Genomic DNA, 16,091 nt, shown 5'->3' with positions numbered 1-16,091 from the left:
ACTTTGTCAAATGCTTTCTCAGTATCTATGAGAGTATCATATGGTTCTTATTCTTTCTTTTATTAATGTCTTATATCACATTGATTGATTTATGGATGTTGAACCAACCTTGCAGCTCAGAAATAAAGCCCACTTGTTCATGCTGAATAATCCTTTTAATGTACTCTTGGATCCTATTAGCTAGTATATTGGTGAGAATTTTTGTACCCATGTTCACCAAGAGTATTGGTCTGTGGAGCATAACAAATAGCATGGAGGACAAGGGGAGTTAGAGAGGAGAAGGGAGTTGAGGGAAATTGGAAGGGGAGGTGAACCATGAGAGACTATGGACTCTGAGAAACAATCTGAGGGTTTTGAAGGGGCAGGGGGTGGGAGGTTGGGGGAATCAGGTGGTGGGTATTGGAGAGGGCACGGATTGCATGGAACACTGGCTGTGATACAAAAACAATGAATACTATCACGCTGAAAATTTAAAAAAAATTTTTTTAAAGTATTGGTCTGTAATTCTCCTTTGGGTTCTTTGGGTTTGGGATCAAGGTCCTGCTGGCCTCATGAAATGAGTTTGGAAGTTTTCCTTCCATTTCTATTTTTTTGGAACAGTTTCAGGAGGATAGGTATTAATTCTTCTTTAAATGTTTGGTAGAATTCCTCTGGGAAGCCGTCTGGCCCTGGGCTCTTGTTTGTTGGGAGATTTTGGATGAGTGCTTCAATCTCCTTACTGGTTATGGGTCTGTTCAGGTTTTCTCTTTCTTCCTGGTTCAGTTTTGGTGGTTTATACATCTCTAGGAATGCATCCATTTCTTCCAGATTGTCAAATTTGCTGGTGTATATAGTCACTCATAATATGTTCTTAAAATTGTTTGTATTTCTTTCATGTTGATTGTGATCTCTCCTCTTTCATTCATAATTTTATTAATTTGAGTCCTTTCTCTTTTCTTTTTGATAAGTCTGGCCAGGGGTTTATCAATCTTATTAATTCTTTCAAAGAACCAGTTCCTAGTTTCATTGATTTGTTCTACTATTCTTTTGGTTTCTGTTTCATTGATTTCTGTTCTGATCTTTATTATTTCTCTTCTCCTGCTGGATGTAGGCTTCCTTTGCTGTTCTTTTCCCAACTCCTCTAGGTGTAGGGTTAGATTTTATATTTAAGGCCTTTCTTGTTTCTTGAGAAAGGCTTGTATTGCTATATACTTTCCTCTCAGGACTACCTTTGCTATAACCCAAAGATTTTGAACAACTGTGTTTTCATTTTAATTTGTTTCCATGAATTTTTTTTATCTTCCTTAACTTTTTTTAACTTTTTATTTTTTTAAATTTCTTTTCAGTGTTCCAGAATCCATTGTTTATTAAAATTCTTTAATTTCTCAATTGACTCATTCATTCTTTAGTAGGATGCTTTTTAGCCTCCATGTATTTGGGTTCTTTTCAACTTTCCTCTTGTGATTGAGTTCTAGTTTCAGAGCATTGTGGTCTGAAAATATGCAGGGAATGATCCCAATCTTTTGGTGCCAGTTGAGACCTGATTTATCACCCAGGATGTGATCTATTCTGGAGAATGTTCCATGTGCACTATAGATGAATGTGTATTCTGTTGCTTTGGGATGGAATGTTCTGAATATAACTATGATGTCCATGTGGTCCAGTGTGTCACTTAAGGCCTTTATTTCCTTATTGATCTTTTGCTTGAATGATCTGTCCATTTCAGTGAGGGGAGTGTTAAAGTCCCCTACTATTATTGTATTATTATCGATGTGTTTCTTTGATTTTGTTATTAATTGGTTTATATAGTTGGCTGCTCCCACGTTAGGGGCATAGATATTTAAAATTGTTAGATCTTCTTGTTGGACAGACCCTTTGAGTATGATATAGTGTCCTTCCTCATCTCTCATAGGCTTTGGTTTAAAATCTCATTTATCTGTTATAAGGATTGCCACCCCAGCTTTCTTTTGAATTTACTTTTGAATTTACCATTAGCATGGTAAATTGTTTTCCACCCCCTCACTTTAAATCTGGAGGTGTCTTTGGGTCTAAAATGAGTTTCTTGGAGACAACATATTAATGAGTCTTGTTTTTTATCCATTCTGATACCCTGTGTCTTTTGATTGGGGCATTTAGCCCATTTACATTCAGGGTTATTATTGAAAGATATTAATGTAATTCCATTGTATTACCTGTAAGGTGACTGTTACTGTATATTGTCTCTGTTCCTTTCTGATCTATTACTTTTAGGCTCTCTCTTTGCTTAGAGGACCCCTTTCAATATTTCCTATAGGGCTGGTTTGGTGTTTGCAAATTCTTTTAATTTTTGTTTGTCCTGGAAGCTTTTTCTCTCTTATTTTCAATGACAGCCTAGCTGGATATAGTATTCTTGGCTGCAAATTTTTCTCATTTAGTGCTCTAAATATGTCATGCCAGTCCTTTATGGCCTGCCAGGTCTCTGTGGATAAGTCTGCTCTCAATCTAATATTTCTACTATTGTATGTTACAGACTTCTTGTCCTGAGCTGCTTCCAGGATTTTCTCTTTGTCACTAAGACTTGTAAGTTTTACTATTAGATGATGGGGTGTGGACCTATTTTATTGATTTCTGAGGGGGGGCTTCTCTGTGCATCCTAGATTTTGATCCTTGTTCCCTTCTCCAAATTAGGGAAATTCTCTGCTATAATTTGTTTCAGTATACCTTCTGCCCTTCTCTTTCTTTTTCCTCTGGGATCCCAATTATTCTAATATTGTTTCATCTTCTGGTATCACTTATCTCTCAAATTCTCCCCTTGTGGTCCAGTAGTTGTTTGTCTCTCTTTTGCTCAGTTCTTTATTCTCCATCACTTGGTCTTCTATATTACTTATTCTCTCTTCTGCCTCATTCATTCTAGCAGTAAGACCCTCCATTTTTTATTGCACCTTGTTAATGGCTTTTTAAATTTTAACTTGGTTAAATTTTAGTTCTTTTTTTTTTTTTTCCAGAAAGAGATTCTCTAGTATCTTCCATGGTTTTCTTAAGCCCAGCTAGCACCTTGATAATCATCAGTCTGAACTCGAGTTCTAACATATTACTAATGTCCATATTGATTAGGTCCCTAGCCATCAGTACTGCCTCTTGTTCATTTAAAAAAAATTTTTTTTTTATTTTCAGCATAACAGTATTCCTTGTTTTTGCACCACACCCAGTGCTCCATGCAATATGTGCCCTCTCTAATACCCACTACCTGGTTCCCCCAACCTCCTACCCCCCTGCCGCTTCAAACCCCTCAGATTGTTTTTCAGAGTCCATAGTCTCTCCTGGTTCACCTCCCCTTCCAATTTCCCCCAAATTCCTTCTCTCTAACTCCCCTTGTCCTCCATGCTATTTGTTATGCTCCACAAATAAGTGAAACCATATGATCATTGACTCTCTCTGCTTGACTTATTTCACTCAGCATCATCTCTTCCAGTCCCGTCCATGTTGCTATAAATGTTGGGTATTCATCCTTTCTGATGGAGGCCTCATACTCCATCGTGTATATGGACCACATCTTCCTTATCCATTCGTCCGTTGAAGGGCATCTTGGTTCTTTCCACAGTTTGGCGACCATGGCCATTGCTGCTATAAACATTGGGGTACAGATGGCCCTTCTTTTCACTACATCTGTATCTTTGGGGTCAATAGTGCAATTGCAGGGTCATAGGGAAGCTCTATTTTTAATTTCTTGAGGAATCTCCACACTGTTCTCCAAAGAGGCTGCACCAACTTGCATTCCCCCCAACAGTGTAAGAGGGTTCCCCTTTCTCCACATCCTCTCCAACACATGCTGTTTCCTGTCTTGCTAATTTTGGCCATTCTAACTGGTGTAAGGTGGTATCTCAATGTGGTTTTAATTTGAATCTCCCTGATGGCTAGTGATGATAAACAATTTTTCATGTGTCTGATAGCCATTTGTATGTTTTCATTGGAGAAGTGTCATTTCATATCTTCTGCCCATTTTTAAATATGATTGTCTGTTTTGTGTGTGTTGAGTTTGAGGAGTTCTTTATAGATCCTGGATATCAACCTCTTGTCTGTACTGTCATTTGCAAATATCTTCTCCCATTCCGTGGGTTGCCTCTTTGTTTTCTTGACTGTTTCCTTTGCTGTGCAGAAGCTTTTGATTTTGATGAAGAAGAATGAAACTCGACCATTCCTTACACTGTACACAAAAATAAACTCAGAATGGATAAAAGACCTCAACGTGAGACAGGAATCCATCAGAATCCTAGAGAACATAGGCAGTAACCTCTTAGATATCAGCCACAGCAACTTCTTTAAAGATATGTCTCCAAAGGCAAAGGAAACCAAAGCCAAAATAAACTTTTGGGACTTCATCAAAATCATTTTTTGTGGTGTTTTTACACCTTGTCATTTTATCCAGATAAGAACAGATGAATGAGAGAACAAAATACTAAAAGGGTAGTAATGACCCCCCCAAAATATACACTAATCAAGCCAGAAGAGACCCAAAACCAGGGGGAGAAGAAAGCAGGGTGGGGGACAATAAATAAATAAATATTTATTTATTAGACTGGTGAATAGAACAGAGCCACACTTAATTTTGGTTGTATTTTGGTCTGTTAGAAGAAACCTCCCAAAATTTTAAAGAAAAAAAATATATATACACAAAATAAGGGTAAACATGATTAAGGGATAGAATAAGACTGTAAAGATGAAAATTTAAAAAGCTCCTATAAAAGGAATTGATAAGAAAAGTTGGTTGGAAAAAAAAAATGGAAAGGACGTGATCAGGCTGGAGACTAGAACAAAGCCATTCACAATATTTAGGGTATATTTGATCTATTAGAGGAAATTGTATCCCAAATTTTTAAAGAAAAAAACCTATATGTATATAAAAAAATAAGGTTAAATACAATGAAGGGATAGACTATAACAATGAAAATTTTAAAAGATTATTTTAAAGGTTTTGATAAGATAAAATAGTTTGAAAACGTTAAAATAGGAAAGAGAAAAAATTTTAAAAAATAGAATAGGAAAAAAATAAAATTTAAAAAAGTTAACTTTGCAAGACTAAAGGATCATGGGGGAAAAGCCATGAATTCTTTATGTTGCTTTCCCCAATGTCAAAGAGGTTACTGCCTATGTTCTCCTCTAGGATTCTGATGCATTCCTGTCTCATGTTGAGGTCTCTCATGCATTTCGAGTTTATCTTTGTGTATGGTGTAAGGGAATGGTCGAGTTTCCTTCTTCTACATATAGCTATCCAATTTTCCCAGCACCATTTATTGAAGAGACTGTCTTTTTTCCACTGTATATTTTTTCTTGCTTTGTCGAAGATTAATTGACCATAGACTTGCGGGTTCATATCTGGGCACTCTACTCTATTCCACTGGTCTATGTGTCTGTTTTTGTGCCAGTACCATGCTGTCTGGGTGATTACAGCTTTGTAATAAAGCTTGAAATCAGGCAATGTGATGCCCCCAGCTTTATTTTTCTTCTTCAACATTTCCTTAGCAATTTAGGGTCTTTTCTGATTCCATACAAATTTTAGGATTGTTTGTTCCAGCTCTTTGAAAAATGCTGGTGGAATTTTGATCAGAATGGCACTGAAAGTATAGATTGCTCTGCGGTATAGACATTTTAACAATGTTTATTCTTCCTGTCTATGAGCATGGAATGGTCTTCCATCTTTTTGTGTCTTCTTAATTTCTTTCATGAGTGTTCTGTAGTTCCTTGGGTACAGATCCTTACCTCTTTGGTTAGGTTTATTCCCAGGTGTCTTACGGTTCTTGGTGCTATAGTAAATGGAATCGATTCTCTAATTTCCCTTTCTGTATTTTCATTGTTAGTGTATAAGAAAGCAATTGATTTCTGGGGATTCCTGGGTGGCTCAGTTGGTTGGTCTTCTGCCTTCATGTCAGGTCATGATCCCAGGGTCCTGGGATCAAGTCCCATATCGGACTGCTTGCTCAGCAGGGAGCCTGCTTCTCTCGCTGCCTCTGCCTGCCACTCTGCCTGCTTGTGTGTATGTGTGCACGCTTGCGCTCTCTCTCTCTCTCTCTCTGACAAATAAAATTTTCTTTAAAAAAGCAATTGATTTCTGTACATTGATTTTTGTATCCTGCTGCATTACTGAATTGCTGTATGAGTTCTAGTAGTTTGGGGATGAAGTCTTTTGGGTTTTCCATATAAAGTATCATGTCATCTGCAAAGAGAGGGAGTTTGACTTCTTCATTGCTAATTTGAATACTTTTTATTTCTCTTTGTTGCCTGATTGCTGTTTTTAGGACTTCTAACACTATGTTGAACAAGAGTGGTGAGTGTGGAGATCCTTGTGTTCCTGATCTCAACGGGAAGGCTGTCAGCTTTCCCCATTGAGGATGATATTTGCTGTGGGATTTTCATAGATAGATTTTGTGAAGTTGAGGAATGTTCCCTCTATCCCTATACTTTGAAGCGTTTTAATCAGAAATGGATGCTGTATTTGTCAAATGCTTTTTCTCATCAATTGAAAGGATCATGTGGTTCTTCTCTTCTCTTATTAATTTGTTTTATGACCTTGATTTGCAAATGTTGAACCACCCTTGCAACCCAGGGATAAATCCCACCTGATCATGGTGGATAATCTTTTTAATGTACTGTTGGATCCTATTAGCTAGGATCTTGTTGAGAATCTTGGCATCCATATTCATCATCGATATTGGTCTGAAATTCTCCTTTTTGGTTGGGTCTTTGCCTGGTTTGGGGATCAGGGTAATGCTGGCTTCATAAAGAGTCTGGAAGTTTTCTTTCTGCTTTAATTTTTTGAAACCGCTCAGGAGAATAGGTATTATTTCTTGTTTGAAAGTTTGGTAGAATTCTTCAGGGAACCCGTCAGGTCCTGGGCTCTTGTTTTTTGAGAGGTTTTTGATCCCCTAGCTCTGAAATTCTGTGGTTCTCATTGATCAGTGAACTTGGTCTTGGCTGGATGTTTTTGCTGATCTTCTGGGGGAGGGGCCTGTTGCTGTGATTCTCAAATACCTTTGCCCAAGTTGGAGTTGTGCTGCCCTTGCCAGGAGCTGGGCTAAGTAATCTGGTCCAGTTCGTACTCCGGAGCTTTTTTTTTTTTTCCCTGAACGCTTACCGTAGAGCTCTGGAGGACAGGAATGAAGATGGCAGCCTCCCAATCTATGCTGGAAGGAGCTGAAAGCTCGAGGCCCCACTCCTCAGTGCACCTCAGTGAGAAGCCATCAATCCCTCCTGTCTCCCTGGTCTCTGGCTGTGCTCTGACCTCACCTGGCCTGTGACCAAGCATTTCTTTCTCTGGCGCGTGGCCCCATTTGGAGTCTCCAAACCCAACAGATTCCTGCCATGCACTCCTGAGCCATTCCTCCCAGAGGAAGGAGGGTCTCCCTGGATCTGCTGCTTGTGGGGTCCCTGCTTGAAGAGCAATGGGCCCACTGTGCCACCAATCATGGTTTAAGGTAACCCTGAGCTGAGGGCCCTTCCTCGGCTCTGTCTCTGCTGTCAGCTTCCCCACTCCAATACCTGGGGGCTGTGCTGCATTCAGGCACCCTGGATCTTTCTGTGACCCCATGGGTCCTGAGCCACACTGTCCCCATGAGGGCTCCACGCTCCCCCACATCCTGTTTAGCCTCTGGAGCAACGTCCCTCAGTGGAGCAGACTTCTACATGTTGGGTTTTGTGCTCTGCTGCTCCACCGCTTGTCGGGAGCTGGCCCTGCCCCCGCAATCTATCTTCCCATTGCCTTGGATTCACTTCTCCGTCCGTCCTACCTTCCAGAAGGTGGTCGCTTTTCTGTTCCTAGAATTGTTGCTCTTCTCTTTTATCTTCAGTTGAGTTTGTAGGTGTTCAGAATGGTTTGATAACTACCTAGCTGCACTCCTGGGACCTGATGATATCTCGGTCTCCTACTCCTCATCCATCTTGCTCCTTCCTCCAACCTCTTGGTTTTTCAATTATCATGGTAGCTAAATATGTCTCCAGTTATTTTTGTGGAGCAATCCATTTTCAGTGTCATGGATATAAATCCGTGCTGAACCATATGATACATCAGGAATACATGTTGTATTTCTTTTCTAGAACCGTCGTAATAAATTTCCACAAACTGAGTGGCTTAAATAATAGACATTCACTCCCTCACAGCTCTGGATTAGTCCAAAATTAAGGAGTTAGCAGGGTCATACTTCCTCTTGGGGCTCACAGGGAGCATTTTCCTTGTTCACCTGGCTTCTGGTGGCATTCCTGGGGTTGTGGTCGCATCCCTCCAATTTCTGCCTCTCTGGTCACATGGCCACCTCCTGTTTTGTGTCAGAATTCTGTCTCTTGTGAGAATACATTTGACTACATTTAGGGCAATCCAGGATAAGTTCCTCTGCTCATGGTCCTTATGTTTGCTACACAAGATTCTAGGGATTAGGACGTGGACATATGTGTGTGTGGGTCACTGTTCAACCCACTACACATGCCTTTTTGGGGGAATCATTGCCTGTTTTTGTTTGAGTTAACAATTCCTTTTTAAACTTTCCATGCAATTAGTATCTCCAAAATCTTTGGGAAGTCTAATGTAATTGTATGTAACAAGGAACCCATCAGCTCTACAGCCACAATTTCTAGATTGTTTCCTGAAAGCTGTACATCTTTTCCTAGACAGTACCAGTTGCATGTATTTCCCATCTTGGGACTTGATTTAATCTCAAATTCCATTTTCTAATCTCAAATGTTGTCATCCCCTCTTTTCCCTAGCTTTTACATCCATCTGTCTTTCTCACCACTGTTTCAGGGGACCGATGTTATAATAACTCAGAAAAGTCAGTACGAGGAAATTTCTTTGAAAGCTTGCCTGATGATTTCTCTAGTGCACCACTGATGAACAGCTTGGGGTTGTTGGGTGTAACCAATTTGAGAGTCCTTCTCCTCAATGTTTCTGGTATTCCAATATCCTCTAGTGCCTTGTGTTGACGAATCTTAATAAGTTGTGATTTTTTTACATTGTATTTGACCCGTGACCTATCTTTTACACTATGAAAGCTTGTGGGGTCCTCCACTCCTGTGTTCCTAAGTGTCACTGGGTAACTATGTTTGTGGTCTTTACCCTCTTGATTAGATTGGATGCTAAGCAGGACATTTAAATGTAAAAATGTGCTCTTCTGCTCTCAAATAGCCTTGAGTTATCTTTTTTGGCATTAATCATTTCTTCTCTGTTCTTTTTCTACAACTCTAATTAGGTGTTGTGTTTCCTATTCAATCATAACATTTTTTAATGAAATTGCTTTTTTTATTGAGTATAGTTGACACAATGTTACATTAATTTCAGGTTTACAACTTAGAGATTCAATAAGTTTATACACTATGTTGTGTTCCCCATAAGTGTCATTGCCATCTGTCCATTATATCGCTATTACAGTATCATTGTGCTGTGCTGTGCCTTTTATTCCTGTGACTCATTCATTCTGTAACTGGAAGCCTGTATCCCTCCTTCACCCATTTTGCCCATTCCCCCCAATCATAACATTTTAATCCCATGCTACCATCTGTTTTTGTTAAAGCCATTTGAAAGATTATCTACCATACCTTCCATGAAGCCTATTTCATCAATAATATTTTATTTTATTTTTAAAAACAATGGCTGTGTTTTAAGATTTTATTTACTTATCAGAGTGAGAGTGACAGCAGAAGTAGGGGGAGTAGCAGACAGAGGGAGAAGGAGGCTCCCTGCCAAGCAAGAGAGGATCCCAGCATCCCAGGACTCTGGGATTACTACCTGAGCTGAAGGCAGAAGCTTAACGAACTGAGCCACCCAGGTGTCCCCATCAATAATATTTTTAATATCAGAACTCTTTTTTTGAAAGATTTTATTTATTTATTTGACAGACAGAGATCACAAGTAGGCAGAGGGGCAGGCAGAGAGAGAGGGAGGGGGAAGCAGGCTCCCTGTTGAGCAGAGAGCCCAATGTGGGGCTCGATCCCTGGACCCTGGGACCATGACCTAAGCCGAAGGCAGAGGCTTTAACCCACTGAGCCACCCAGGTGTCCCAATACTCTTCTTTTGTTTTTGTTTAAGATTTTATTTATTTGTCAGAGAGAAAGAGAGAGCACACAAGCAGGCAGAGGCAGAGAGAGAAGCAGGCTCCCTGCTGAGCAAGGAGCCCGATACGGGGCTCGATCCCAGGACCCTAGGATCATGACATGAGCTGAAGGCAGCGGCTTAACCCACTGAGCCACCCAGGCTCAGTGTATCAAAACTCTTAACTCTATTTCTGCTTGTTAATATTGTTTTTAATGTAATATAATTTGAATTTTTTTTTCAATTTTTGGAGCACTTTTTGGTTCCTGGAGGTACATGTTTCTTGGTTAAAGTGACTGTACAAGCAAATATAAATGGTACAATGTGCTTAATATTTCAAAGTTCCTCCTATATAATCAATTAATTCTACAAAGGTAGCTAGCTTCAAAATTTGGTATTTGTTCTTCCAGCTTTTCTTCATGAATTAGATTATATATATCCATTTATACTGCCTGTCATTCGTTACCTTGATCATATCTTTATACAAACCTATCAGCTTCCAGAGTGCCTGGGTTACTCAGTGGGTTAAAGCCTCTGCCTTCTGCTCAGGTCATGATCTCAGGGTCCTGGGATCGAGCCCCGCATCGGGCTCTCTGCTCAGCGGGGAGCCTGCTTCCTCCTCTCTCCCTGCCTGCCTCTCTGCCTACTTGTGATCTCTGTCAAATAATCTTAAAGAGGGAAGCTGATAGGGTTTTTTTTTTTAATAGTTATTTAATATACCGTTGTGTGCATATATCATGGCCTGTAGCTTGCCCTGTCCTATTGGTAGAAATTTAGGCTTGTGGGTGTGTGTGCGTTAAATAACACTGATAAACATCCATGAGTGTGCATCTGCAAGTATTTCTGTAGAAGATAGGCCTAATCTAGAACTCCCAGGTCAAAGCACGTACAGAATTGAAACTTTGATGCAGCTAAACTGGTCTTCTGAAAGGCCACAAAGGTATACCACAGAGTTATACTACAAAGGTATAACATTGTGTCCCTAATGACACTTTAGGTGTTTGTTTTACTGTCCTGCTCTCAACAGATTCTTTTAAAAATTTGCCAACTTGATAAAAATATTGCCCTGATTTAATACTTGGTTTGCATTTGTTGTGTGAGTGAGTTGAAAACTGTAATTGCTTTTAGCCTGTTTATTTCTTGCAAAATGACCGTTTATTCTCCCCTTCTATTCTTCTTCTGGGTGCTTGCTCTCTTCATTGACTCATAAGAACACGTTGCATATAGAAAATGAATGACCTCTTGGTGGGTCCCATAGATGGCAAGTGTTCTCCCTCATGTTTTTCTCTTTCAAGTTGACACGTGTTGTTTGTGTTCTGCTTTGTATCTTCTGGATGGCGAGATTCCTTCTCCCCTTGGCTAGGTGGGGGGGGACAGGAAGGGTACCCCTGTGATGGCTGCCACCTGAGCGTAGATCACATGTTCTCTAGCTCTTGCGTGGGAGAGAACAGAGTGCTGGGTGAGGTAGATCGTCTTGTTCTGAGGAAGGTCTTACACATGTCCCACCTTTGGTCCATAAGACCCATTTCTTAAAGGTTGTGTGATCAAGTCTTGGAGTTTAATCAGTCTAGAACAATAGTCCTTGTTTGGAGATGGGGTAAAGCTCTGCAAGGCTGGGTATTTGAGGAGTGCCAGCTTTCAGAGACCTTCGATGATCTGAACAGGAAGGACCCCACCTCCGGAAGATGAACTTTCCCTTCTGGTGGATAAAAGAAAAAAGGTTTTCCATTATTTACTGCTTATTTGGGACTTACACAAGGGAACTGAGGTTCAAAGAAGTTGAAGTATCCACAAAGCATTGTAACCCTAAGTGTCACTATTGTGTGATTCCTACTATACTATTCTTTCCACCAGAAACGTGTGTGTGTGTGTGTGTGTGTGTGTGTGTGTGTGTGTGTGTAGTAAAAGGAATCATTATCCACCAAGATATTTAAGGCACAAACCTAGAATGTGTGAACAACTCTATTTTCTTTAGCATTTCACCACACACTCACTAATTAGAAAGTATTAGTGATCTTATTGGCTCTATTCTCAATATATACCCAAAGTCCAGCTATCTTATTTTTAGTACTATGCTCTAGTTCTTCACAGGCTCTGCTCAAGTGTTTCCACAAAGAACCAGGGACCTATTATTGTTGCTGTCATGTTATCAGTGGATATGTTTGACCAACCTACCCAGTTTCACTTAGAAAACAGAAGCAGTCGTTGGGCTCCCTGCTCAGTGGAGAGCCTGTTTCTCCCTCTCCCTCTGTCTGCCTCTCTGCCTACTTGTATTCTATCTGTCAAATAAATAAATAAAATCTTTTAAAAGAAATTAAAAAAAAAAAAACAGAAGCAGCTTCATAAGTGGACTCCCTGATCCTCTCTTGCACCATAATGCCTTCTCCAAGCAATGGTGACCTTTGAAAAATGGAGATTAAGGCTTATTCTCCCTTCAGAAAAGAGATATTCACAGCTCCCCACAGTTGAGTCCCCCCTGTCAGGCACTTTGCTCACTCTGTTCTAGAATGGTCCTATTCCTGTCTCAGGGCATTGGCACTAGCTCCTTACCCTGCCTGAAAGTCTCTCTTTCTATATCTTGGACTGGCAGCTTCTCAAGATTATGGTGTTAACTCCCCCACGGAAGCCTCTAAAGAGGCTTCAAAGGGGATGAAGCCTCAACCTTCAAAGGGGATTCTCGGTCTCTCTTGCATTCTCCGTATTTATTTTTGTGTATCCTCAAACTATCCTACTACCTTTGTTGTTTTATCCCACCATGCCACTCCTCCCAAAAGTTGGACCCTTGAAGATAGAACTTGTTTGTCTTGTTCAGGGCTTTATATAAGAACTTACTATTCCTAAGGCCAAAATTCATTCTGACCATTGTTGTGTTCTGTTTTGCCTCACTTCTCTGTTTTAGTTCACAGAAGAAGATACAGAGAAAGGATGAAGGCTAAAATATTGATGATGTGGGACAACATGCCTTGGCCTGAAGGCCACATATATCTGCGCAACGTGACTGAGAAGGAACACAAAGAACTGAAGAGCCTCCTGTATCCCAACAGGACGGGAGCCCAGCCACAGACGATTGTCTTGGAGGGAGTAGCAGGGGTCGGGAAGACCACCCTGGCAATGAAGGCCATGCTGCATTGGGCAGAGGGCTTTCTCTTTCAGCAGAGGTTCTCCTATGTTTTCTTCATCAGCTGCCATAAAGTTAAAGAGGTGGAGGATGCCACATTCGCTGGCTTGCTTTCCTGGGACTGGCCAGAGTCTCCGCCCCCCTTTGAAGAGCTCATGAGTCACCCTGAGAGGCTCCTGTTTGTCATCGATGGCTTTGAGGAAATGGACATGCCCTCCAACTTGGACGCCAGCCCACCATGTACAGACTGGTTTCAGCGACTCCCAGTGCACAGAATCCTGTTCTACTTGTTGAGAAAAGAACTGGTTCCCAGGGCCACTTTGCTGATCACAACCAAGGAGTATAGAACCAAGGATCTTAAAAAGCTGTTACTGGATCCATGGTTTGTACAAATCTCAGGGTTCACAGAGGGAGACCGGGAGGAGTATTTCATCAGGTACTTTGGTGACCAAAACAAAGCGAAGAAAATCTTGCGCTGGGTAAGAAAAAATGAAAACCTGTTTTATTTCTGCTCTGCACCCATGGTGTGCTGGGCTGTGTGCTCCTGCCTGAAGCGGCAGATGGCAAGAAGTCCTTGCTTCCAGCTGAGCACCCAGACGACCACCAGTCTGTATGTCTACTTCTTCTCCAGCCTGTTTGCCAAAGCAGAGGTGAGTTTGTCGGCCCAGAGCTGGCCAGAGCAGTGGATAGCGCTCTGCTCTCTGGCTGCAGAGGGGATGTGGTTCTGGAATTTCACATTTGCAAAGGAGGACCTCCAGCACAGGCGCCTGGAAGCACCTCTCATTGACACTCTGCTCAGCTTGAATATCCTTCGAAAGGTCAGTGACTGTGACGGGTGTGTGACTTTCACTCATCAGAGTTTCCAGGTGTTCTTGGGGGCCATGTTCTATGCACTGGGGGGAACAAAAGGCTCCATGGGCAGTTCTGCAAAGCACGCAGAGATGAAGGTGCTACTGATGGATGCTTTGGCTGACACAAACTTCTACTGGAATCAGATGGCTCTTTTTTTCTTTGGTCTTTTACAAAGAAACTTAGCAGGAGAACTGGAAGCCACTTTGCGCTGTAAAGTGAGTCGCAGGATAACAGATGAATTACTAGAATGGGCAGAGGAATTAGGAAGTTATGACATTGTCTCCAGCCGTTTTGAATTCCTACACTTTTTTGAGTGCTTGTATGAAACTCAGGAGGAAAACTTAGTAAGGCAGATTTTGAGTCCCCTCCTTGATGCTGACCTAGATATTTCTGGGAATCTACAACTCCAAGTTGCTTCATTTTGCCTAAAGCACTGTCGAAGGTTAAGTAAGCTAAGGCTTTCTGTCACCGTTCCCATCCCTCAAACGGAATTGACTTTCACCACAGAAACTCTGGAGTAAGTAATGCAAACCATTTCCCCCCTGAGGTTTCTTCCCAGGCTCTGCCCAAGTTCTCCCATGAAGAACCGGGGATGTGTTGTGTTATCATTAGTTATGACTGACCAAACCTTCTGGGTCACTCCAATCCAGGAGACCATTTCCCTTTAGGTGTCCTACAGTATTCCTTGGCTGCTTCTGCTGATGTCCTTCTAGGTAGGGTTTCTTTCTCAGGCCCTGCATAGTGAAGATGTACATGCCAAGCCTGGTGCTGAGACCTCCACTCGTATCTGACTGACATCCATTGTTGAATGGAGGGTGGAGAGTTACTGCCATTCATAGATGAGAAAACTGAATAAAAACAGAATTTGCTTATGCCCATATGGCCACTAAGCAGCTCAGCCTGGGTCAATGCCCTGCCCTCTTCCACAGCTCCAGAGCTCAAAACGCTGGTGCCCATCCTTTGAGCACAATTTGAGGTGGGCTTGGGTCCAGTGGTGTCAACTATATCCTGAACTTAGTTTGTCCCTTTGTCTCCTGGAAGAAGAATCCCAGAAATACTTAAACCGCTTTTGGTTCTTATCCTATAACTTTTTCCCATTGCTGACACTGTTGACTTCCAGCCTAGGAGGTCTGAGTGCCCTAATTATTTCAGGCCCTAAGGGTGTTTTCTAAACTCCTCTCTTGAGACAGGGGCTGCTATGTGTTAACAAATCCTTTGTTTAACCCTCAAACCTACAAAAAATACCAGTTCAATTTTGGTTGTACAAAAAGAAATTCTGAGAAGACTAATCTCTTTGTGTTTATCCAGACTGGAATATTAGTAACATGTTTGGTCCTGGGGTCTCAGAGTCCTGAAAATTCAATGCATATTGGCTGTCATTTATTTCCGGCCTTAGATTCCCCAGAACCTAAACAGAGACTTTGTGTAGGTAGTGTTCAGTGTTGGGTCATGTGAGTAACTGTCCTGGCTACCACATGTTTTCCCCAGGATAATACCATTTATTGTAAGGATTAATACTCCATCAACCCTGTTCCCCAACTTACACATGATCACCCTGAGGCTGAAGGAGATTTCTTGTCTTCCCTCATGGTGTTAACAGACCTTCTGAAGTGAAGGCCAGTCCTTGTTTCTCTACACTACAGCTCCCTTTCCCCAGTGGCTTTTACCTCTGTCTGTATCTCCGAATTAACTGGGGTGTTAAACATGAATACATGGGCACGTTTGTGTGTCACACACACACACACATGCTACGGTCAGAAACAGCCGCTCCAACGCTGGAATTCTGGGTTCTCCATGTAGAACTTTATATCCTTCAGGTGCTTTAATGGGTTCTTTGTTTTACTTTCTTCACTGGAGATGAAAAGGTTAATTCACGACTTGGATGCTCGTTTACTCTCATAAATGTTGAGAGCCTGCCACATTAAGGAAATGCTAAATAATAAGAATCTTTTTTATTATGTTCAGTTCGCCAACATCTAGTCAACACTCATTTTTGATGTCCTGTTCAATGATTCATCAGTTGCGTGTAACACCCAGTGGTCATCCCAATGCGTGCCCCCCTCAGTCCCCATCACCCGTTACCCCCTCCCC

The 16,091-nt window shown here is 41.4% G+C and overlaps 1 protein-coding gene across 1 annotated transcript in view; it reads left to right on the top strand.

Annotated features, from left to right (window-relative positions):
- The window catches only part of NLRP13 (NLR family pyrin domain containing 13), a 37,928-nt gene that overhangs the window by 9,965 nt on the left and 11,872 nt on the right, over positions 1-16,091 (top strand). Inside the window, exon 2 of the mRNA XM_047709788.1 lies at positions 12,930-14,517. Coding sequence (XP_047565744.1) covers positions 12,930-14,517 — 1,588 coding nt within the window. The remainder of the gene's footprint in view (positions 1-12,929; positions 14,518-16,091) is intronic.

This window comes from Lutra lutra, chromosome 17 (genome assembly GCF_902655055.1).
Source record: "Lutra lutra chromosome 17, mLutLut1.2, whole genome shotgun sequence".
NCBI lineage: Eukaryota > Metazoa > Chordata > Mammalia > Carnivora > Mustelidae > Lutra > Lutra lutra.
This window is presented reverse-complemented; position numbering and strand designations above follow the sequence as displayed.